The 26,527-nt window shown below is 41.9% G+C and overlaps 2 protein-coding genes across 2 annotated transcripts in view; both read left to right on the top strand.

The window, feature by feature from the left end:
- smoc1 (SPARC related modular calcium binding 1) overlaps window positions 1-8,483 on the top strand; it is a 39,634-nt gene extending 31,151 nt beyond the window's left edge. The window contains exons 12-15 of the mRNA XM_079216793.1: window positions 1,798-1,903; window positions 2,580-2,824; window positions 3,232-3,265; window positions 8,305-8,483. Coding sequence (XP_079072919.1) covers window positions 1,798-1,903; window positions 2,580-2,824; window positions 3,232-3,265; window positions 8,305-8,344 — 425 coding nt within the window. The 3' untranslated portion in view covers window positions 8,345-8,483. The remainder of the gene's footprint in view (window positions 1-1,797; window positions 1,904-2,579; window positions 2,825-3,231; window positions 3,266-8,304) is intronic.
- Window positions 8,484-18,756: 10,273 nt separating this feature from the next.
- On the top strand, window positions 18,757-23,993 carry slc2a1c (solute carrier family 2 member 1c; the record flags this gene model as incomplete). The annotated part of the gene is made up of 9 exons (XM_079219998.1): window positions 18,757-18,864; window positions 19,626-19,786; window positions 19,862-20,102; window positions 20,909-21,071; window positions 21,316-21,500; window positions 21,723-21,824; window positions 22,086-22,187; window positions 22,489-22,692; window positions 23,814-23,993. Coding segments are annotated over 9 exons (1,446 nt in total), but the record flags the coding sequence as incomplete, so codon positions are not given.
- Between the last annotated feature and the right edge of the window lie 2,534 nt (window positions 23,994-26,527).

Raw genomic sequence — 26,527 nt, 5'->3', positions numbered from 1 at the left:
ACACACTTTGTGTTGTTGGATTTCCTGGCAGCAAAGATCAGAGTCTCCTTACTGCTCACTTACTCCAGCTGCTCCCGTGTTTCCCCATTATTTAAGGTTGCATTGTAACTCTTATTTAATTCCCCATCTGGTGAGTTTACAGAGTCAAGCATGATTCCTGACTGTGCAGCAGATGTGTGGCATGTTTTATGGAAGGTGCGAGTGTTGCGGGGTGTGCTGGTGTGGCTGTGGGGGGGCTGCTGGGGGTGTTGGGAGACCACAGGGCGCTGATTAGAGATATTTTTTATGTACTGTAGAGGGATGTTCTAAACCGCCACAACAAAGCAACAATACCTCATGGTCGTCACATCAAGGCCAGAAGCGAGGAGCATGCTGGAGAGGGCAGACTATTAACAGCATGCAGCTCCAGGTCAAATCCCCCCGGACACAAAGTGGCACAATACCACCTCTGTCAGGGGGCAGATAAGAGCTCTTCTCCCGAGACCAAGGGCTGGGATCTGATATCTTCTAATTCAATCGGTTCAGAAACAGTTTTTTGTGTTTAGTTCAAGGACATTTAGTCTATCAACAAAAAATGTACTTGCCTCTGTGGAGCAGCGAGGGCCACAGACGTCGCTTTGCTTACAGACTCCCGATGCAGCAATTCAAACAGCTGACCACCTGACAAATGTTTGTTGTGTTTAGTTGATGATTGCTTAATGTTTTAAAACAGCACAAACTTATATAATCATTTCTGACTTTTCTCTATATTTGCTTTTGTTCCTGTGAAATGGAGAGTTGTAACTCTTACAGGCGTTGAAGGTAATTCAGAATAATCTCTATGCTTACGCCACATATGCAACCTGTGAAGATGTGCCAAAGTTCAACTTTATTCAAGCTTTGATTTAGCAGTTAAAAAAAACTAAACAAAAAAGCAATGACCTTTTTAGTGTTTAATGTGTTTAGAGCTCAAATCTAAGAGGCTCAGAGGTCCCGCGCCACACGGTGCCCTTAACACCTTGCCACCTTGCCACATAGGCGGCATACAACACAACGCTTTGCACTTCATAACACCCCAATCTAACCTCAGATTGAGGCACAGCAAGGCGGTGCTTCTCAGAGCTTGTCGTGTCCTGGAAATGCTAATTGGATTCACCTGGCGACAGCAGACCACCTCCCACAGAACCCCCTGAGCCGGCACAAAGGGAAGGAAAATACACGAGCAGAGCAGAGAAAAAGGAGGCCAAGAACGCTCGCAGGAAGGGGAGGAGGGGATCGGCTGAGAAAGCTCGAGCAAAAGAAGAAGAGACTAGGAGAAAAAAGAGAAAAGAATGAGAAGATTAGTTTACTATGCAGTTGCGTTTGAAGTTTCCCTTTAAGAGACACAATTAGGAGGGGGAAATTTGCACTGGTTTAGCGTGCTATTAAAGGCATACATCTGGGCAATTAAAAAAAGAGGTGTTCAGAATTGTGTCATAAAAGTTAACAGGTCTGCACTGCTCAACACAACTCTCATCACCGCACACTTCTGTTCCGCCTCTCGCCATGTGCCGCAGCTCTGCTTTTCTGAGCACTTACAGAACAGCCAAACTATGCGTCTCACCTCCTCTGGTTCAGTAATCGTGAACACAAGCAGACAGATGCACCTAGTTTGTCATCAGGCCGTGGACACGGTTTCCAATGCTTTGTTTTACTGTGTAACAGTTTCGGTCGCTCCGGTTCACCGGTGTCGAGGCTTTAGTGGCACTTAAGCCTCACTGTGCCGTAATTACTTGTGAAGGGTAAATTTGGTGTATTCTTGTCTTTGATTTGTGCCAGGCTGCCCAGAGGAGAAGAAAGTGGAGTTCATTACCAGCTTGTTAGATGCCCTCACCACAGACATGGTGCAAGCCATAAACTCACCAGCCCCCTCCGGTGGTGGGAGGTAAGTAACGTCACACAGCGTTGAAGACCCAAGAGTACTGTACCTGATCGGGATACCTCATGCCTGATCTTTCATGGAAAACTTCCTCCTCTTCTGCTTTTTCCTCAAATGATCTCTCCCTCTGGTTTCCTGAATTGAACTCAAATATTTTATCTCTGACATGAACAGATCTTGTCACAGACACCAACAGGAGTTTGAGCTCACTTTCTGTCAACGCTCGAATTTTAGACACCGACGGGCCTGGAGGGCAATTGGGATTAAAGCTGGTGTATTCTGTAATGTGTAATACGTAATGCAATGTCCTCCTGTGTTGTAATAAAATACGCTGTCAGTTTCTGACATACAACACGACCGCCTGAGGTATCCAGATTAACATCTTTTATTGCACAAAAGACATTTTGATTTCATGAGAAGTCAACCAAATGGATCCAATCTTGTTTGAGTGAAGTGATGCCAAATAGCTGTGTGTCATACAGGATTAGGTTCATCATCCTATTATGCAAATCAATGTGTTAGTCTTTTGTATTTCCTGTTTTTTGTGTGCATATGTCTTATTGCTATGAATATAAAAAAATTAAAAGGTATTTCTGCCTTTGAACTAGATTGTATTTAGCTACTTTCCTTTATGCCAGGTTGAAACATCAATGTTTTAACTCCCATCTGTGCCTCCAACCAGGTTTGCTGAGCCTGATCCCAGTCACACTTTAGAGGAGCGGGTGGTGCACTGGTACTTCGCCCAGCTGGACAACAACGGCAGCCACGACATCAACAAGAAGGAACTCAAGCCGTTTAAGAGGTACCTGAAGAAGAAAGCCAAACCCAAGAAATGCGCCCGCAAGTTCACCGACTACTGTGACCTGAATAAGGACAGAGCCATTTCCCTGCCGGAGCTGAAAGGCTGCCTGGGCGTCAGCAAGGAGGGTAAGAGGAAAAGGAGCCAAGGGTTGAGAGTGGGTTGGCAGGGTCATAGACTCGGGTTATGACCCCGGTATGAACCTCAAGCCAGCTGGGGGGAATCTGCATCGAGTCTTGTCTCCTTCGAAAATGTATGCCCTTTGGCATGCAGTTTCACAGCTACTTTATTGAAAATAAAATTTGTAAATTATCTGTCAAATTGAGGATTTACGGGGGGAAAACAACTTGGTTGTGTGACCATTTTCCATGTGTTTTTATTTTATGTTTGTATTACCAAGGTGAAAGTGTAAACTACAATAAACAGAACCATTTGTATACCACATTTATGGTATATTTGAAGTTTCAGTAACTTAAGAATAAGAAATCCACCTCAAGTTCACACACATTTGTTTTTGTTTTTTTCTCTTTTGCAGGTAGCTCAACAACAAGTGGCAACCAAGGGCTAAGGCAAGGGACGAAATTGTTCAGTAAGGCAAACTAATACACTGCCACTAACTCTGGCTGCCTCTGGCTTTGAGTGCTGTACTGTGGTTGGCTTATTGTGTAGACCATTAACATTCACATTTGTGAAAAGCATCAGTCTGGAGGAGATACAGATAGTTAACACAAGCAGCATTTGATTTACAAAGCTGTATGTGAGTAAAGTAAGTTTGAGGTGTATGTTCTTGTTCTCGTGTTCTTGTGTGTGGATGTGCAGCAATGTGTGTGGGTGTCTGTGGTTAAGATTGTGTATTGCCATCTGGATTTTAAGTCAGATGTTGCCTAAAGTGAGTGACCTCTCTGTTTTTCTCCAAAACCAAAAGATATTTTGTTTTCTATCATATATGACAAAGAAAAGCAGCAGATCATAACATTTGAGAATCTGAAATCAGACAATGTTTGGCCTTTTTGCCTTAAACATTACTCGTTTACAATTATTATTTTTTTAGCATTTGTTTCAACTTTGTCTTGTTCTGACTTTGACAAAAATAAATTGTCCAAAAAAGTCAATTAATGCCAATAGATGTTGAAAGAACTATCACACATTTGTTGTGTGATATGATTGTCTTTCTATCATCTTTCTGTATCCTTCTCTCCCTCTCTATTGAGTAATTATTAGTGCACCACATAGCACTGAAGTCATGGGTTTACCCTGGCGCTGCCCCGCCTCGCCTGGAGAACAGTGGCTCGACGCGGGCATCACGTCAGGCCTCTCGGACCCCGGGCACCGCTGCCAGGATAAACAGTCCTAGTGTTGTAGGAGCGGAGGAGGAAGCTCTCACCTTCACGCCTAAGAGCCAGAGGCAAACAGCCTGACAGCTTTATACAGATCCTCATGGTGCCACTCAGGCACTCCGAGCTGGTGGTGATTGCGGAGAGAGTGAGGTATGCGCAGAGAGTGAGGAGAGACGGACACAGAGTCTGTAAGAGCATATGGCAGCGTTCTGCCTCGACTAAGATAGACAGCCATTGTTCAGGTATGCCTCGCTGATCCTAAATGGCCTGGATCGCTTTAAATCAAGCTGCCTCCGCCAGACATTAAGTCTTATCATGCTCTGTCGCAGTCTTGGATCGTCACTGGAGTGTCGTTGGACATATTTACAGTTTGCAGTACACGCTTTTCGCTGAAGGATTGTGAGCATGTGGGGCAGAGTGGAGCACATCTGCGTGAGGCTCCACGCTCTCAACGCGTTGGCAACGGCAAAAGAAAAACATCTGAATACCTTGTGTGGGTCTGGAAGGTCCACAGTGGGTGGCATCCATCCTCTGGAGGGACTGGGATCCCCATTAGAGACGAGATGTGGAACAGAAGCGCAGGGCAGCAGGTCTGGTGAGCTCAGATGGCCCCGGCATCGTGTCGCCTTCACTGTAATGAACCAAACATAACAGCAACAAAAAAAACGTGTCACTGGTAAACTTCCCTGTTCAGCAGAGTTGAGCATGACGTTCTTTTTGAAACCCTTGAATCCATTTAGTAAAACATAAACATGTTATTGAGTAAGAGTAAAGTAAAACACATGCGGGTGTGCACGTACTAATGTTTGCACGCACAAGAACACACCAAACATGGGCACACACGTTTAGAAGATATTAGGGGATCTATTGCGAGAGCTCACAGAGGTCGCTGTTTGCAGGATGTGTCGGCTCTTATTGAGCATTCGTGTATTTTTTTTCAGCACTAAAAGTGATCACGTTGCAGGTTGGAGGTCAGTGATGGACCACCACCCTTTTAGCCACTGAATCCGTGTTCTGGTGGAGGATAAAAAACATTATTCTCAATCTCTTTCACAAGAATCTTGAGAACCATTTACTTACGTTCCACATTACAGTCATCACAAAAAAAATATCATCTTTAAAGTTATTAGTTTCAGTTATTTTGATATTATTAAGTCCTAATGACTAGGTGGGAATATGAGGAATATTGCCACCTCGTCACAGAAAGCTGTTTGGGGCTGATTTCACCTGACAACAGACAACTCCCTGCTCTGTTCAGTCGGTGAAGCTTGCATTGACACAAACAGTCAGAAGGGCAGATGGTGTTATTGTCAAACTCCTCTCCTCGTTCCTCGTCTCCTCCCCTGCTCTCCCGTCTCTTCCTCTCCCGTTTGTCCCGGCTGTGTCCGTCATCAGGCGGGAATGAAAGGAGGGCATTATGAGGCAGGCCTGGCACCGGGGCTGCGGGATCATGAGAGAGCCCAGAGCCCCGTCCTCTCAGAGCCAACAGCACTTGCTCCTCACACCGCTTGTGTTTTAATGACCGTGACTTCAGCTCGACACACTGTACTGCGCTGGAGGTAGCGGAGAGGACTGTGACAGCTCGGTGAGCTTTGCTTTGCTCACCGGCGCTACCGGTTTGCAACAATAATCCTGAGCCGACAGTAAACTCAGGCCTGTGTTTCCTTAGCCAGGTTACTCCCCCCCCCGGCTGCCACCATGTACAGGTATACCATGATTCCCAGCTCTTGAGCCAAGTGTCTTTATCAGCTGGTCCCAGGCGAGGCGAGGCGATTCCCCGCTAGACGGGATCTGCTTTCAGCTCTTTATCACAAGTGGGGCCAAGGTGTCCAGGGAGAGGCCCGCGGAGCTTTGTATTGTTAATGGCACAGACAGTGTCCTCAGTGACTGGGAGTGGAGGAGGGAGAGGAACCAGTCGCTGCTCTGGAGCCCCGTAATTGCAAAGCCGATTCATCTGTGCTACTGTGGCTCAACCGTCTGACAACAACAACGACATTTATCTGAGCTGAAGAGAGGCATGACATCACCGGAGAGAGGGATCAGGAAATATTGCGGAGCCGCATAGTTTAAGAGTTAGAATGCGTCCCTGATGCTGCCAAAAGAAAGGGTTTATTGACACTGAATGGAGAAAGTTCTTGTTATTGAGTTGCACGGTGTTACTGTAATGTTACTTAAAAAGTCATTAACGCCACAGAGGCAAAATAGAGTCAAATAACAGCTGGTCGAAATCTTAGAGCTAAACTATGTTAACATTCAAGTATTTCTCCATGATTTCTTTACATCCTGTTTTCACCTAAATTAATGTTGCCAGACCGAAGGTCAGTCTTCCTATCCAATGATATGATCTGAACCAAACAAGCAATCATGAAAGGACAATTGGCGAGATTAACCAGACATTTACTGGGTTTTTTAGGTTCCCTTGAGGATGGATTGTCATGATGTTGTATATAAGATTTAAATGCAGAGAGCACATTCGTGCTCCTCAGAGGAAGAACCCAATTTGATTTTGGACTCTCTAAGAGTTTCGACTAAAAGTAAGAAGACACTTGGCACATTTTACACTATGAGGTTAAATATTTTCCCAAAAAATATGTATTCGTTGAAATCGTTTCGTCATTTTTCAATAACCAACTGTGGTCTAAGAAGAGTTGGGGCTCGCTTTAACATTCATATCTTAGCGTGCCGTTTGATTCAATGAGCAAGCTGGCGCACACTTTGTTGATTCATTTGTAGTTAACTGCAACATCTTTTTTCACTTCTTTTCATTACTATTTTTTTTTTTCTTTCTGAAAGATCCCACTCGCTTTAGATAGTTTGCCATAACTGCTTTAGTGGTGGCTGGTCATTTAAACCACATCCCTTTTTGTCGGTTTGTGTTTAAAACAAAGACAAAGTATTTTATGAACTGAAGTTGATTAATTGTTGTGTTGTTGTACCAGACAGTAACAGAAACCGACATTTAGTCCCATAAAAATGTCACAACTAAAGACTGCAAACAGTCATCTGTATGTCACCAGTCATGGTAGAAATAGGTGGCCGTAGCATTTATTTCATACACTTAAAGTAAAGGTGAAAGCACTCACGACAGGACTCCTGTGGAAGACAATCTATGATTTATGGAGCGCTGGAGATATTGTGACGCTTTTAAGTTCGGACCAAACCTTTGACTGTGGAGCAAATGCATTGTCTGAGAGCTGAAGCTGGACTAAGATAACCAGCACTGACAGAGAATGCACCTGCACAACCCCCCACGGGCTGCTCACTCACACACAACCACATGTAGGCCAGCAGAGAGCCCACACACACACAGAGCATCTGCACATACCTGCATATAGATATAACATATAGATAGATGAAACATTGTATACACAAACACAACCCCGTTTTGAATGCACCAATATGCAAGACACACACACACACTCACTCACAGGCTGAGCTCTCACGGGGCTCTGGAGGACCTCTGCTCCCCTCTGACAGCCATCTGTAAGCAATCTAAGCCCTTTACCCATCTCCTTTTCTCCCAAGCCCCTCTCTCTTTCTCTCTCTCTCTCTCTCTCTCTCTCTCTCTCTCTCTCTCTCCCACATCTGATTGATGAGTGAGCAGTCCATCCCTTGTGCATAGCACTGACTGTCCAAAGCAGTTTTAAGCACGAACACAACATACACAACACACACACACACACACACACAAACTTCAGAGAATGTTGAGTTATAGCTCGGTTATCACACAGCATCAGCACATGTGACGGTACATTGGCCCGATTGTGTGTAGCACAGCTGCTTAGCAGTCAAACTTTAGTTAGTAACCACCGACTTCATCCTGTAGAAATGCCTTTTTTGTAAACTCAAGAAAAAAAGATGGCAAAGAAAATAAGGCCTATGCTGCTAATGGAAATACAAAAAGAAATAAAAAAGGAGTAATTTAAAAAGACTTAACTAGATCTAACTTTTATCTTCATACGTATTTAGAGCCAGGAAGTCAAATTGTTGAATAAAAATGCAAAATGTATGAAAATGCACATTTATCTTTGCTACCGATCTGCTTCGCACTCACAGAGACACAACATGCATTTGTAATCAAACTATATGAGATATATTATTTAAACTGTGTGTGTGTGTGTGTGTGTGTGTGTGCGTGGTCCGTCTAAGTGAGCTTCTGCCTGTGAAGTGGAGAGAGGTCATTGTCTTGTCACGCAGCAGCTGTGTGTGAGTGCATCTGGATGCCGAAATACTAAAACCTCTTTCTTGTCCGTGTGTCTTTCTGTTCCCAGTAGGTCGTCTGGTGTGAGGAGAGAAGGATCCAGAAGCTGAGACGAGAGCAGAGGGCACAGAGGGAAGGCATCTGTACGCATGCTGACATGAAAGAGAAAGATGGACCAGAAAAATTAAGAAGTTCCTGAGTTTAAAACAAACGTGAAAAGAAAACGAAGCGGCGCCAAAATATTTGCACTTTCTCCTCCCAATGTTTGACATTCTATCTGTTTGTACGTGGGTTTTTTTCCTGTTTTTTTTTTTCTTTAAGTGACTGCAAGGTTTAGGTAAGAATGAGAATATTTGTAAAGCGATCACCACTGGACGATGTGTACGATACCACATTTCCTGTCGTGTTTTAGTCTGCTGTTGTGATCCACTTTGTCCTCGCATCACAGGAACAGGCCCCAACACACATTTTGTGGCAACTAAATTAAACTTACATTTCCCCTGTTACACATAGTGGCCCACAGGCCTGTGGCAAGTCTCTAAAGAGTAGCTTACAGTCAAATTGCAGGCCAAATGTTGCTCGACACTCAAAAGGAGGAGCTACGGCAATGTAGGTTCGAACAAATGTGACAGAGAAATCTAATTCATCATCACAGCAGTAGCTGATGAATCCCCTTTGCACTGCACAGAACTCTCTAGATACGTTAAAATTGTGGCTTCAGAATCAATTTGTGAACAATGTGGTCTGTTTTTTGTTCAGTTTTTTTGTTCAGTGTTGGCGCTGAAAGAACTTATCACCCGGCTACTTAGAGGTGTACGTTCAGTGCTACCCGCCACCGATGCAAGTCCATCTAGTTTGTAGTTTTCCTCAGTTATCAGCATGTTGTCCATCACAAGATGCCTTGAGGTTTTCATTGTTTTTCTACTTTTGTATAAGGTTTGTGCTAACAAAAATCATTTTAGTTAATAAAGCAGCTGTCAGTAATAACAAAGGTATTAAGAGTACTTTTAAAATCATGCCCCTCCCCCTTTCTTCCAATACTGGTACAGAATATACACATTCTTAGCAGTATACTAACGCAGCTAGACACAGTCAGCAGGTAAAACATGTCTACATGAATGTGGCAGAATGAACATATTAACGCTGCATTCATTATGTTCTTTTAGACTGACAACCCTGAACTATAATTGCCTCGAGAGTTGGATAAATATATTGGCTTTCAGCGATATATATTTGATAAAAGTCGGTTCTTTTCAGAAGATTTTTGTCTTCTTTTTTTTATTAATTTACTGGTCTGCCTCCTCAAGAATTCAACCCGATAAATAATAAATACATATTATCTGTAAAGTGTAACGTTTCAGTAACATTACATTTTCACCTAGTTGCATCCTCACTGGTGTAGCCAACACAGAGCAACATCCCACGTCCAATATTTAGCTCTCGTTTTGTTCTCCACCAACTCCTGAGTGAAACATCTGGTTCTTTAGCTGCTAAACGCTCCACTATGATCACCAGCTAGTTAGCTAGTTGCTAACTTTGTCTGTCTGCTGTTTGGTGCTGAGCAGGTCACACTTAGTCGGGTTGGCTTGATGAGACCAAACTATGTAATAAATGTGCCATAAATACAATGAGTTGAGAGCAATTCTAAATACATAAAAAGGGTGGCAGAGTTGCGTAGTAACCCTCTGGAGGGTTCGTCATATGATAATCCCTTTTCACAATCCATTGGATGTAATGTTGATATCTAAAAAAATATATATTAATGCAGCTTTAAGTTCAAACCACAATGAAGGCCATTGGTTTACACATAACTTTTGTCACTGTTGTTTCAATGTGTCATTTTATGTGGCTAGTTTTACTACCCTACTTAGTTCTTAATTCCCTTTATACACAATCAAACTGCTAAAACTGCTGTGTCAATGTATTTTTTAGGGTTTTTTTTCACAAAGTATTTGGTGATCATGGGTTCATAGGGTTTCTACTGGCTACCTTTACAAGTTACAATAACATCAACACATCTCTGACAAAGACCCCCTGGTGGGGATTTTATTTTTTTCCAAAACAGATTACAGTCCAGAGAATGAAGTTTAAATATTCGTATGAGTACCAGGAAAAAGAGGTGGTACAGATGACTAAACCCAACCAGTAAATGGAGAAAGATGTTTACACGGCTCAGTATCCCATTAATATCAGCTCATTTCACCCGTCATACTCACGTTTATTCCAGTCATTGTAAACAAGATATGGCATTTACAAATGCCAGCTTCTAAAATAAATATTTGAGTCTCCCCAGTAATTTCGGAGTACATTTTGTGTATGTAAACACACGTATTGTCTGTCCTCTAACAGTTGATGTCTGTCCTGCTCTGTGAAACACTTACCACCACACATACTTGGATGTTTGCCACCTAATGCAAAACAATGCAGGAAGTCTCTTTAAATACCCACAAAGGTCTCAGATGAAGAAGGAAAACACCCGAAAAAGACCCGATGAGCAAGTTTTGGAATGAGCGTATTATTTCTTCCTCACATTTGGGAACAATTGAGTTTAAATTGGAGAATCATGAGTTTGCTATTGTGGTCTGAATGCTTGTGCATTTGTTTGCAGTGTGTATTTCTTATATTCACTGCAGGCTTATAAACATGAGACAAAAAGGGCCCCATTGTAAATATGTACAATAACCTTTGTTTGTTTGTTTGATTGATTTACTAAATTTCATTATGGAGTATATTGGTGTGTCACTTACTCACTGCCATTTTGACATACATACATACATACATACATACATACATACATACATACAAACATACATAGATATAGTTAAAACAATGTAACTAATTAATCGCATGATTTTTCTGTAATTAACTGTGATTAATCGCATTATGCGCCAAATTCAATAATGAATGAAAAACTAGTGTATTGCACGCTTTTATTTTAAAGTAATGTTATCAGAACAATATAACAGGCACTCTCGGAGTAACAGCAAGTTAACAACATTATATAAATCAGTTTTTTCATGAACAGGTACCAGAAGAAACATTTGTATTTTATCAGGGAACAACATAAACAGTCTGTTCAGTAGTAAGGGTCACTGTTAGAGGGACAAGCGACTCCTTCTTTGTCCATGTTCAAACTGCTGCTGAAGCAGCATTTTATGCATGTGAAGCAGCACCCACAGTTCACCAATATAATGAACTGTGTAAGTAACTCAATTTGTGTTCTAAAGTTAGAAACGGTTTGTCAATCATGTTCGATTATATATATACACACTACTGTTCAAAAGTTTGGGGTCACCCAGACACATTTTCAGTTTCTTCGCAATTTCTCGCATGGAATAGCCTTCATTTCTAAGAACAAGAACAGACTGGCGAGTTTCACATGAAAGTTCTCTTTTTCTAATTGAACCCACAAATGTGATGCTCCTGATACTCAACTAGCTTAAAGGAAGGCCAGTGTTATAGCTTCTCTCACCAGCATAACTGTGCTAACTATGCTAACATAATTGCACAAGGGCTTTAAAGGGTTTTCTAATCATCCATTAGTCTTCTATGCGATTAGCAAACACAATGTACCATTAGAACACTGGAGTGATTTCATTAAAAACCAGAAATAATACTATATATAATGTCCCATTATGTTCAATACCATTTAGAAAAAAGAAATATGATTTAAACAATACTTCATCTACGTTTTCTACCTAGAATAGTCATTTACCACATTAACAATGTATAGTGTATTTCTGATTAAGTTAATGTTATCTTCATTGAAAAAAACAGTGTTTTTCTTTGAAAATAAAGGCATTTCTAAGTGACCCCAAACTTTTGAACGGTATTGTGTATATGTATATATATATACATATATATATATATATATATATATATATATATATATATATATATATATATATATATATATATGTATATATATATACATATACACAATACTGTTATATATATATATATATATATATATATATATATATATATATATATATATATATATATATATTCTCTCTTTGTTTACATCAGGTCAAACTACAGGCTGTTACAGTAGCTAATTCACAATGAAATGCTTAGACCAGACTGTATGCTATAAGCTCTGAGCACTGTTTATTTTATCTGCGGTGGGGTTATTTGACTATTTCAGCTCGTGTTTTATGACTCCTGTCATCACTTTATGCGGGCAAGAATGTATACAGTATCTATCTGGTGGTTAATCCACTACAATCACAAGTCCAGTCGTGTCTAATTTGAAGTGGGCGGTTGTGCCAAGAACGAGAAAAGAAACGTCTCTCTCAGACGGCTGTGCAGTCTCTCCTGAGTGCCTGCTTCAGGCCGGGTTTGAACACTGGGCTTGTGTGTCTGCTGAAGTGCTTCCAGACGCCACAGAGCTGCAGATCACATGAGAGATCTAAAACCAAGCGAACAGGCTAGTAATCACCGCTAATCACAATGGGGGAGGTATAGCGAGGGAGGCTTACAGGCGACTGTCAGTCCGGCGGGGAGAAGCCAAGATTGTCTCGCTGCTCACCGGCAACTTTTCCACTGCGAGAGCCCCAACAGGCTTGTCGAGACCATTTCAATGTGTTTTGACAATATTTCTTATTCGTGGCTAAAGAAACTAGATCTGTTGGGAAACAAAACACTGAGACGTGTTGTCTTTGGGTGAAATTGGTAAATGATTGAGGCTTGAGGTGCAAATGTTTGGCGAAGCGAATGAAAACAAAAAAAGTACTTTTCCACTTTAATATCGGCCTTATTTCCTGAGTTATGTGAACCTGTGTAACAATAGTTTCACACGAGACTAAACAATAGACAGGACCAAAATGAAAAAGAGCTGATTTTTTGGAGGGGGAACCTAAACGAAGTGCATCTTGGCAAACAGCAGTGGCTTACACCTGGGTTGTATCACTTTTCTGGGTAGATTGTGTTTTTCCCCACCTGAGTGTAGACATAATAATGAGAAAAAGGCCTGTAGATGCCCTACATTCAGCACAGCTGAGACACAAACATACCTGTTATTTCGTTATAACGTTATTCCCGTTATACTTAAAGCGGCAATCATCGATATTTAACAAATGATAATATGAAAACAAATGTCAAAGGTGTCCCCTCAACTTCATGAAACTTCTTAGTGAGTTCCAGCTCACTCTTTGGCTGTCTGGCTGCAATTCTACTGTTTCGGTTCACTCTTACCGCTCTCAAAGCCTCATTTTTGGACATAGCGGGCAGCTGCTCTTTTAGACAAAGTTAGTAACCAGCCGGTTAATATGGTGGAGCGTCAGGTCAATAAAGAGACAGATGTTTCCCTCTGGAGTTGGGAGAGAACCAAAACCAGAGCTAAACGAGAGATGATGTCATCACCCTTTCACTTGATGGATGTGTCAGTGTTGTGATATCCTACAGAGCTAAACTTGGAAAAAAGTTTGGAAATATATATAGCAATCGTTTATCTTAAGCAGGAGCATATGAAAGTGTATATATCATAGAGCTACCAAGCACCATTTTGCCAGCATGTAACTGTTTTGTTAAGTTGAAGTAGTTGTAAAACAATAATTATGAAATAGGAGCAAAGTTCAGAAAGATTTTTCTTGTCCAGAATTCCAATGTTCCCCTTCTCTTCCCAGCATCTTTACCCATCATAGATGCACTACGTGTGGTACAATCATGCCAAAAACTACAACAACAAAAGTAACAATAATATAGAACTGATCCTGATACTGTTTGATTTCACATCTACTCAAACTAGACTCAGTGTAGACTTATTTAGACATTTAGAGCTGAAGCAGAGGACACAATCTCTGTGGGGGGGAGAAGGAGTTCAATACTGCCCCCTAAAGGTGAAGATGGTTCACTGCTGATTGCATCTTCCCATGTTGAACCCTGTTAGCCAGGTATGCACGCACACACACACACACACACACACACACACACACACACACACACACACACACACACACACACACACACACACACACACACACACACACACATCTATTACACATCATCAGCCACGCCAATTAAACTCAATAAACTGTCAATACTTAGTTTTAAAGAAAGGTTATGTCCTGCAACTTTCTGACTTCAATGGGGACTCATATGCCACTACTGGCAGGTGATATTGTAAAAAAAAAAGATTACGGTGGTTCATTGTTGCTTCATAAAAGAAATAGAAATAATTTGCAACCCTTTTTTGACTGATAAAACTTGACTACAAAGATGCACTCTGTTTGGCCTCATGATTTGTGTGCGGTGAGAGATCCCCTGATTTAGGGATGAGACTTCAAAGGTACGGATGTTGTCAGTGCATTATGGGAGGCGGAGGGCTTCGGGTTGAGGTCGCTGGTGATGGGGTTGGTTTGGAATCGGGGTTAGGAAGGGGGGGAGGATGGGAGGGGGGTTGTATCACAGATGAAATTGGATCCAAGAGGCAGCTGCAGTACATCTGTCTTGTACTGACACATGTGGCATTTGACTTCCAGTGTGAAGTTCAAAAGAGTTTCGTAATGACGCAGCTGCTTAGGGATGTATGTGTGTTTTAGAGTGTGTGTTTTCTCCTTTGTTGAAGGTGGAGGAGGGGGGGGGGGGGTTGCTAAAAGGGTTTCATAGGTGAGGACTGGAATTTGAGGTTTTAGAAGGGACGTGTGGGCAGTACAGGTGCTGCATGATGCCGTCTCTACAAAAAATATACTAATCCAGCATGTCTACATACAGAAAGGTCCAGTCTCTTTTCACTAAAGATCTTAATAAACAAAATGGGGAAATATAGGACATCTGTCCACGTGGAGGCCAACGCCATATGTTTTAGTAGCGATAAGTCATTTGATGTACTTTTTTTTGTCCTTCTATTTCGTGTGCATTGAAACACTTAGAAACAGATCAAACATCATTACAGGTAATTACAGAGGGCAATTGGTCTGTGTGATAGCTTAACATTAGCGGTGGGGGGATGACGTTGCATGCCACTCGCCATTTGTGCCTGATGCCCTCTGTTCCTGCAGCAGCACCTGCCCGTCAGGGTCAGAGGGGGTTGCCGGCCAGGAGGCCAGGGCTCATGGGTCAGAGGTCAAGTTCCAGACAGGCGTATCCACACGCTGATTGAGAACTCAGCTGCAGGAACAAAGCTCGCAGGTGGAGGACACATTTTGCCCCCCAACGCTAATTATTCTTTCCTCTCCTTTTTTTGTGCTCTGCAGATTTGTGTTAAATACAGTCCTGTTGCATTGGGTTGGCTTTGTGGTAAGATTCCCATGGCAAATAAAGAATGAAAGTAAGCAGGGTGCAAACACCTTTGGTTCTAAATCCCAGTTTGCTTTCAGTCAAATACATTTTCTTGTCGGGGGATTTGAAATCAATCAATAAATCAAAATCAATATATTCTGTTCTCTGAGGTCTGAAAGTAAATTACAAAAAGGGACACAAAGTACAAAACATGAGATGTGTAATATTTGAAATTGAGGACATCTATCAGCAGTGTGGAAAGTTGCTTTCCATAATTTACAGTGTTAATAAGAAATAAAGATTTTCAAATGTCAAACAAACACTGTTTTATAGCATAAACTTTGATGGAAAGTCTTCTGTTTTTTCCTTCTGCAACACAACTCAAGTATTTCACTTGTGAGTCAGTGCAGCGCAGGTTTTTCTGTGGATTGGGATTATCTGTTTTTCATCACCTTCGGGCCTCCGGGGCCCACTTAATATTTATTTGGACATATTTTACTTAAGCTTTACAATAAAAGATAATTTTCCTGCACAAATGATGTGGTTTGCGGCGAGGCCGGGGAATGTTTCCTCCCCCCAACATTGTGATTAGGGTCATCCTTCATCATTCGTTTTTATATTTGGCTCGTGCAACTCGGCAGCGAAAAGCAGTTACTGTCTATTTGGATCTGTTCAAGAGGCAGGTATGTGTTCATCTATCATGAACCTCTATTTTACTAGTGGAAAAATGTACATAGGGACATGTTTGCACATGCAAACAAAAAACAGCCACGCAAACGGTCACTGGATGAGACCCTCACTGATCCAAGGGAGAAAATGAACAAAGAAACACAGGAACGATGAAACGTCAGCCGAAACTAAAGCACGAAAACCGTAAATCGGAGGTAATAAGCTTTTCATGCAAGTACGATTTTAAGTTCTTCGAGACATCATAGGTGGGGAACACAAGACGATTACACATCACTCCCATACGATATATGGATATACGCCATTAAAATAACACGCAAACACATACACACATTTGAATGCAAACACATGCAAGCACCAGTGTAAGCACAGATAATCACCCTGACTATAATAAACATGAATTTTGAGATTATCTATAAATAATTAAAACATGTCAGGTTTAGATGGCTTCAGCCCTCAAAAACTCCATCGCTTCCCCTCATGGGAGCTCTTTGATCCGGATCAGTCTGGTTTTGGGATTACTCTCTAATGTGTGTCTGTTGCTGCCGTCACAACTCCAGGACAGATACAGCCAGAGCTTCAGGCTGACGGAGAGCGGAGAGCCCTTTTCAGACAATATCAGGAGGAGGACATTTACTTTTTCCTGGTACTGACTGTTAAATACTTGAGGCCCTGAATTGTCACAGCGTCGTGTGATGGGTGCTGCCGCTTAAGAGAACTATCCTTGAACGCAGCACACAGTCTCTCTGCCTCCGTCAGCTAAGCTGGACCCACAATGTGCAATCAAGCAATGCTGCTGTTGACTTGTATCTCCGTTGTTGCCATTTAAATTCCCCGAAAAAAATTGTCACTAATCTTTGTATTATATAGCAAGTAGTCTTCCAATTTAGTTCAGGAGTGAAACTGGATGGCACACCAACAGGGAATCTCGGATTTTAGTTGGAGGAATAAAGAAAGGGTTCGATCTTAAAATCATTTTCTTCTTAGTTCCAAGAAAGACATATGGAGATGCAAGGTCATCAGACACTCTGGGAATTTTCCATTTCAATGAACATCATCGGGACAACGTTACCCACAACGTGTTACCCACAGCCTGTCACAAACGCACACACACACACACACACACACACACACACACACACACACACACACACACACACACACACACACACACACACACACACAGCACGTGGCTGTGTTATTGCCAGTATGCCAACTCAGTGCTCAGAAAAGGAAATGAGTTGCCTTTTGGTCCTGACCCGGGAACAGTTGCGCTGTTTCTAACGGAGTTAATTTGAGGGTTTGGTTGCAGCAGGTAAACTGATCCTCTGTCAGTTAAAGCTCAGGAAGTCGATCAGCTGGTCCATGAGAACCAGAGGAGGCCCATGGCTGCCTTTCTGTCAGGCTTGCCCCAAATTCACCAGTTGGGTGCGACTTCATCACTGGTCCAACATGTGTGTGTGTGTGTGTGTGTGTGTGTGTGTGTGTGTGTGTGTGTGTGTGTGTTTGTGTGTGTGTGTGTGTGCAGTTTTTAGTAGTGGTGTGTTCACTTTACACAGTCATATCTGATCTGAAACTGAGGAATAAAGACGGGATCAACATACAACACTCAGGAGCAGCGGTGAGTTTATTAGACATTTATGTTGTTAATGATGTTAATATATACATATTGATATTGATCTGCATGCAACATAGTCAATTATCTGTATACAAAAGGTGTAACTATGTATTAATGTCAGGATTTTACTAAAGCTGTTCCAAGGGATGGTAGTAAACATGTAATTTCATTATTTGATCACTTTTTCATTGTTTTAGAATTCAATATGTGAATTGTTAATGTCAGAGTCCGAAAGTTATATGAAAATATTAAAAGCGGTTAGTCACCTCACAACGACAGCTCACTGGCTTTATTTTTCTTTCTCATTATTTATTAAATGTTTTATTTTCTTCAAGCCTCTGCATTTCTCAACAGTCTGATTACATTTCTATATAAGTATTTCTTGATATCCCTTCCTGTTTTGAAGCATTCCGTTCCAGAACATCTCTGTTCTGACTTAATGCTAAAATAAGATTATAGTAGTATATTTAAAAAAAGTTGTACATAATATTACGATAAAAAACGTATTTGTCCATAAGTAAAAGTATTCCATAAAATATGTAATATAATGTATAATTTAGTCTCCTTGCTAGTTTATCACACATAAAATCCCATGTCAGCACATGTGAATGATAATTTGTGTTTTTCACCGCAGTGAATCAGATGAAGATACATGCACCCACATCTTAAAAGGAGTCTCACCTGAACAAATGGCGTCGCAGGAGGTTTGTTTGTTTTAACCCGTTTATCTGCAAGATGAGCAGACAGAAGGAGCACAAGCTCACACGTGTGGTAATTAAAACTCTGTACATGTTGCCAGTGTGTGAACATACTGTGGTTCCTGCTATCCTTGACCTTTACAAAGACGGTAAACCTAGTTGTGCAAATAAAAGGACATCTCAGGGTAACTCATTCAGAAAACATGTTGGTAACTTAAAAGAATTAAAAAGGAGTCGCCTGGAATGTACCATTACTACTAAATAATACTAGGTAAATAAATAAATGCCACTCACTTGATTGTTCCAGAGCCCTCTGACAGCCACTCTCCTGACCTCCATCCTGGCAGCGGTGCTCGGCTCCCTGCAGATTGGCTACCACACGGGTAACGTCAACGCTCCAGCCAAGGTGAGCAGGACACACGGGAGGTGAGGGGGAAGATACACAGAGACAAGACACATGATGCCGACACCAAAAACGTCTTTATATTTTTTTACTATTGTCATGCTAATTTAGCTTTAGAATTTGCTTTGTCAATATACTGCACATCAAGATCCATTGAGAAAAGAATATAGAAGAATATCTTTCTCAAAGAAATAGAAAATACTTTCAATTGAAATAAAACAACAAAAATACACACTCAATATGCAGAGAGGTCACAAAATGTCCAAGCAGAGTAATAGTCTTTCAACTAAAATCAAGCACGGAACTGCAAAAGAAAACAAAGAAAACACATTACATAGACCCTGGACAACCAAGTCCAACAGAATCACGCAATGGCGGATCCTGGAAAACCGTCTGATCGTCAAACAAATATCTCACAGCCTCAATAAAACACTAAATAAACCCAACAGGCCCTGAAACTCTCTGGCTCAGCTTCAGGTCTGGCAGGGTTTTGCTATTTCACAGGTAGACGGCACTACATGTTTGCAAGTGGTTCAACATTTGAATTCCCCGCAACACTGAGCCAGGAAAATATATTTGTCTGGAATCGTTACAATACTAACAGTAAAAGTGACTGGAAATTGGTGTTGTATGAGTGGTCCAGTACATCACAGGGAACAATTCATGTTTCAAAGAGGTTGTTCCCGGTTTAATGTTCAACAATAAAACCCACAGTTTGAATTTCTTCTGTTTTTCTTACTTTTGCCGTTTTGCTCGGCGTTTAGATCATTGAAGAATTTTTCAACCACACCTGGAGAGTCAGGCACAACCAGACGATGCCAGATCACAGCCTGACGCTCCTGTGGTCGCTCTCCGTCAGCATTAAAGACTTCGGGGCCTTGCTGGGCTCGCTGGGAGTCAAATACCTGGCAGATTCTTATGGAAGGTAAACAATAATACTAATAAAAAAGTCCCCATAACTTCCATTGCGTCTTTGAACTTCTCTCGTCTTCTCCTCCAGACGAAACTCCATCCTGATAGTGAACTGTGTCTCTATTGTGGGAGCGTGTCTGATGTCCGCCTCCAAAGCCAGCCAGTCCTTCGAGGTTCTCATCCTGGGGCGGTTGGTGTTCGGCCTCTTCTGCGGCCTGGTGATGAGTCTCAATCCGCTCTACATCCAGGAGGTGTCCCCCACGAACCTGAGGGGGGCCTTCGCTACACTCAACCAGGTGTCCTTCGCCACGGGCATCCTGTTGGGCATGGTGAGGACAGCGCTGGAAGTCTTCGGTTTTGAATGGAAAAGTTATATAAAATTGGCGTTAACCTTCTTGATGCCTGCTGTTGTGACCCCGCCTGTCCACTAGGGGCCTACCAGGGGTAGATAAAAAGTCAAAGGTTGGATACAGAACCGAAGGTTGTCTGAATTCTGTTACTTATTTTGTCTTAGATCTCTGACTGTTGACATTGTTCATTTTTACCTCCTGTTTTCTTTACCTATTACATTTTTTTAGGGAGTTTACTGGAATACTCAGGGCCTACATTTAATGGTGCCGACAAGGCTAGATAGCTACATTTTGTAAAGACTTGTGGATTTTAAAAGTTGTTTTCTGATCTAGAAAGTTTTTCTTATGTCTCTATAAGGTAATTTCCCATAAGAATGACATCATGTTTTGGTGCTTGGCTGTGTGTATTAATCACCTTCTGTATACAGCAGTGATTATGTAGGTTGATGCTGATACCAATAGATTAGTTTCAGTTCCTGATCTTGAGTCAAGATCTATCCAGAAAAAGAAATCCATCCATTTCCAATGTTTAGAACTGACACAGTAAAACATTATCATATATAGACGATGGGCAAGAGAGAAGTGGCCATGAATATTTAGGACAAATTTGTGGGAATGCCGTTTTGTGTTGCAGCTGTATTGTGATAATTTAAATAATAGATAAGACGACACAATCAGTTGCACACATTTTTACAGGTCTTGCCAAGTCTTGCTTGGATTTACAAATCGGCTTCATTAAAAGTAAAAAGTACAGCGCTAAGCCTTCAAACATCTGTCTGCTGCAGGTGGCTGGTCTGGAGACAGTGCTGGGTACAGAGCATTACTGGGCCATGATGCTGTCTCTGTCCATCATTCCGGCCCTGACGCAGTACCTGGTCCTGCCTTTCTGTCCCGAGAGCCCTCGCTACCTGCTCATCAACCGGGGAGAGGAGAGCAAAGCCGAGGCTGGTGGGTCCCACTTTTAGGTATTTTATTTTAGCCATTAAGCTGGAGTTACATCATCGAGATATCCGATTAGAGAGAGAGAGTGACAAGCTGAAGATCTTTTCTCATCAGCTTTTTAGATTCAGGGCTGACATCCAGGAATCAGAGACGTGCTTTTAAAGCACTCTCGCCTCTCAGCTTTGTGGATACACCACAACAGCTCCTTTAAAAAAAAAAAGAAGAAGAAATGTGCTTTTAAACCCTGCAGCCCTGCTGAGGCTGAGAGGACGCTCAGACAAGGTGTTCGCTGAGCTGGAAGAGATGAAGGAGGAGGCCGCCCACACTCAGACCGGGGTCACCATCCACGAGTTCTTCAAGAAGCGCCGATACAAGCAGCCCATCATCATCGTCCTCATCATCAACTTGGGCAGCCAGCTGTCCGGATTCAATGCGGTCAGCCTTATGAAATGTATCTGCGATTTGAAGGCTTCTAAAAATCCTTTGTTCGTCTTTTTGTATGGCTCGCAATCTTATGAATATTTCCCCTGCAGCGTTATAGTATTTCTTCTAATACATTATTGAGGGCTCAGCTCTGGGGCAGTGTGTCAGCACAATACCCAGAGACGTCCCAGTAACCCAGAAATCTAAAAGCAGTGCCTGCTCTTTTCTTTCCAGATCATTAATTATTCCACCAGAATGTTCCAGGCCAAGTTTGATCAGGCCAAATACCTGACTCTGGGCGTGGGGGCCGTCAACGTGACCTTCACTTTGGTGGCAGTGAGTACAGAATCCAGTGGTAACCGCTGATATTTTAAAATCACGATTTGAGGAACAGTATGTTGTATGTCAAGATTTTATTTTACCGGCTGCTAAATATAAACCCACCAGTCAACACTAAGAAAACAAGGGGTGTCATGTTTTGCAGGTTTTGCCACAAATTGCACCAATATCTTGGTTTACAGATGTCAAAATACAGTCACCATTTATTCAGTGAGCAGAGTCACCACTGTGATGTTTTTCCTTTTTTTTCCTTTTAAGTTCTTCCTGATGGAAAGGGCCGGAAGGAGGAGATTGCTCCTGACTGGTTTCATCTCCATAGCAGTGTGTAACTTACTCATGACCATAGTGGATTCCGTCCTGGTAAGTTCATCTTAGTGCAATGTTTTTTTTTTCTGCTCCAGTATTAGATTTGACAAAATTGGAATTCACTAAAACAAAGTAAAGTATATTTGTGAAAATAGTTTTTGACTTAAGTCTCCGTTGAACAAAATACTTCATCTTAATTTTCAAATGTTTTTAACGTTTTTCAAACCTTACAGGCTAACCCTAAAACCGTACCCATTTTTTGCGGACACATTTGAATACCCGTCAACCCTAAAACCCAAAATGAGTCGACTGTACGTCCACCCTTCAACATCAAGTGTATCTATCCACCACGCAGCACCTGGTCCCAGAGCTGCGGAGCCTGCAGGTCCTGCTGGTTTTCTGCCTGATCTCGGCCTACGAGCTGGGCCCCGGCCCCATCTCGTGGTTCATCGCTGCCGAGCTGTTCGACCAGCCTGGCAGACCCATCGCTATGGCCTTCACCAGCATGCTCAACTGGGGTGGGAAGTTTCTTCTGGCGCTCCTCTTTCCTCCATTGCTGGTGGGTTAACTGTATATAGCACGCCTGCCTGCATGCTGTATGACCGAGTCAAACTTTAGCGGTGGATTTCTTGCTTGCTTGTGGGAGTTCCCTTACACCTTAGAGACAGGACCGTTAAATACAAGCTATAAATCTGTTCAGTCCGTTATATAAAAAACGTATACTGTAAAACAGACATGAATCAGAATCTTAAATATGTATAAATCCATTGCTAACTCCTTCAACATCAGGTTGAAATAATAGTAATTAAATGAACTGTTATCCGGGGAAACATCTGTTTGTTATAGTGCTGCAGAGATGGCAGCCAACCTGAAACTAATGCACATCAAACGCGGCGCGAATTTGACGCGTGAGTAGATTACATGCAAAGTCAATGCACAGACGCGATAGGTTGCGGAAAAGCGAATTTTCCGCCGGGCGGCGCGAATGGCGTCAGCCAATCAGCGTTGAGAAGCTCCGCCCGTCATCACCGCCGTTCTGCCGTTGCTGAATCAAACTACTGCTGGTCCGTCTGAAGTAGCGCTGGAAGCGCCCGTCATTCAGACGCTGTTGTGGGACAACGGATAATATTATGAACCCAGACACGATGGAGTTTGATGTTCCGACGTATGTGGAATTTACTGAACAAGTATAAAGCAAAACTAATGGTTATTTCCATGGTGAATGGCGGAAACGGTAACAGTTTTTACGGAGATAAGCCACGGAGATAAGCCACGCCCTCTTTCAGGCACGAGTAACATTCGCAACGCGTTTGTTGTGAACACAGCTTATTTTGTTAAGCGAGTAAACTGACGCGGCGGCGCGAATATTCGCAACGCGTTTGGTGTGAATGCAGCATAAGGCCGAGGAACAAAATCAAACATTCTTTCTGGTTCTATACTTTCTTGTGTAAATCATTTTTCTTTTTTTTCCTGAATGTGACTCTTCTTCTTGTGTGTGTTCTTGTGTGTGTGTGTGTGTGTGTGTGTGTGTGTGTGTGTGTGTGTGTGTGTGTGTGTGTTCGCATGATGTAATCATGGTGCTCGACAAGGTTTTCGATCTGTAAAGACCACTCTTGGTTAAATACAGATCAAGTAACCAGATGAAAATAACACCTGTCTGTATCCTCCCCACACACACAGAAAATCTGCGGCACGTACGTTTACCTCCTCTTCATGACTGTGGCTCTGGTCGCCTTCGCCTTCACCTGGATTCGCCTCCCGGAAACAAAAGGACGCACATTCGATGACATCGCAGAGGAGTTCAGAGGAGCGGAGGGCATCCCTCTGCACAATAAGACTGGATTCAACACTTTCCCCTGACCGACCTTTCAACCTGGTCATAGTCGTACCGTTAAAAAAGGGAATTTCACCCAATTTAGTGACGTTATTTCCCTCTAAATATTAGCAGTACACAACCAAATAGTTTTGATTGTATTTACTTAAGTTTTGAGCGGAAAAATACTCATTATTCTCAAGTCTCCCGGTCAGCAGTTTCCGTTCAGAAGAATCTACCTTAAGGCAAAAATAATTTGGGAGTAACAACAGATGTCTTGAAAAACTGAAGAGAACCAGAAAAATAAAATCCCATTTAATAATCTGGGTGAACGGACACGTTAACCTTCCTAATGTTCATGCCAAAGGACAACGCATTGCTAGTTGGGTCAAAGTACTGACTGTGTGCGTCTTGAAGAAGCTGGCCTTACCTCCGTTATTTGGTTTTCCAACAAACATTGCTTTGATTACAGAATTAGAATTGAAAGTGTAAACTGATCGATATTTATATACTGTATGTTTTGAGGCATTGTTTAGTTATTTTGTAAAGAGATGGAGTCTTTTGAGTGGTGGATGATACTTTCAAATAAAAAAAACAAAAACAAGGTGAAGAAAGTCTGTAAAACCAAGGATTAAACTATCGTCTGTCACAAAGAGCATAATAATTGCAGACCACAAAGTCACAGAAAACTTTGATGAAATTCTCATGTTTGTTTGTGTCACCACCACTTGATGTCGTTGTCATTTGTGTAAATAAACATACTGTTAAATCACGTTGGTCAAGATCTTCATTCTCTTAACTAAGGTTTTGACACAGACTGTGGTTAAATTTATCAGATTATTTTTATGTTATAGTTGTCATTGCTATTTTGAGTGCTCTCATCAGATTCAAGAAGTGAAATGTCAGTGTATTTCAAATGAATTACATTAAGTGGAATTATAGAGTCCCACCATGGACCAGCCTTTCAGCCGTCCAGCATATTATTGGCCTGTGAAATCTCACATATCTCTGAACTGTGTACATGAGTGAGATGTCTGTGAAAACCAACCGCAGAGTTAGGAAATATTTCATCCAGTATGATCTACAGTGACTTGCAGGAACCACAGAAGAAGAGGAGCCACGAGTTTAGAGGACAAGTTTGGGTCTTAAAAGAGCAGGGAGCAGAATTACATTTGCATGACAATTAAAATATACTGGTTCATTCTGAAGTCAGCATTAAATAACATGCGTTAAGATTTGAGTTGGTCTGAATTACCAGATTTCTGTCTCTGTATGTATGACAATGGTGCCATCTACTGGACAAAGTAGATGGCAGATAGGAGATATTCATTCATTGAAGCACATGGACAACATTTCACACATCTGATCTTCATCGGCTTCCAATGATGAGACGAGCACATCAATACTTTTGCATAAACTCAAGGTCATTTTCTCATAGACTTCTGTACAATTGGACTTCTTTTTGCAACTAGACGAGCCGCCCCCTGATTACCAGGGGAGAGAATGCAAGTTTAAGACACTTCCGTATTGGCTTCCCTTTTCAGAACTGCCTTGTATGGACCCTCTAATAAACAATTAGTTGTGAGTTGTTAGTTGTAAGTGAATAAAGGGAACTAATTTAATCAAAATTTTTACAAAGCCTCTGAAAGTGCCTCAATGGGTCTAAATCAGAGGTATCAAACAGACGGCCCAAGGTCCAAAACCGGCCCGCCAAAGTGTCCAATCTAGTGTGAAAATTGCTAGAAGTAATTAATTGCAAGTCATAGTATTTGCAAATATCTGTGAAATTGAAGAAATAAATAAAATACAAAGCCTTTAACTGAGGCAGCTAACAGTATATTCCACACCAGCATGGGGCAACAAACCTCAACACAACACATTAGGATATCATCCACTTCCATTGACTATGCAAGAAAACTCTGAGCCCTCCCTGCTATGACATCGACCTCCCTCTGACAACAGCGTTGATCAAACTGTAACAGTGACGCATTCTCGTCCACAGGTCCTGAGCTATCGGGTCAGGAAAGAAAAGCTGATCGTAGAGCATCAAATCTAAAGTTTTTAACATGATATTTGTGGTTTTGATATGCTATTTTCTTCATCTGCCGGGACATAATGGTAAGAAGCACATGAATATTTCAGAAAGAGTAAGTCGTTTCAGTATTTAAAATCGTGTCTGTTTCCACCCCGACAGGTGCCTCTCACACCAAAAGTGTCTTCCAAACTCCTCCTTTCATCATTAAGAGAACTGGTGAATCGGTTGCCAGTGAGATCTGCTGTTCACACAGCACAACAAATTATGATTTAATTCTCTGGTACAAAAAAGGAGAAGAAGAACAGGCAGCTCTAAAGTTCCTGGGCTATATGAATATCAACTACCCGTACCCCGAGGACGACGTGAAAGAAAAGATCAGCTTTGAGGGAGATGCCCGTAAACAATCACGCCTCAACATTTCTGATCTTGCATTAAATGACAGTGGTGTGTATTTCTGTGCTGCCAGTCAGCACAGTGCTGCACATTCCCCTCAAGTCAGTACAAAAACTTTCCTTCATCTGTCTGGCAGACAAACAGCATGTTGAG

The sequence above is a fragment of the Taurulus bubalis genome (assembly GCF_910589615.1).
Source record: "Taurulus bubalis genome assembly, chromosome: 1".
NCBI classification, from domain to species: Eukaryota; Metazoa; Chordata; class Actinopteri; order Perciformes; family Cottidae; genus Taurulus; species Taurulus bubalis.
Note: the sequence above shows the minus strand (reverse complement) of the source record. Positions and strands in the feature narration are given on the sequence as shown.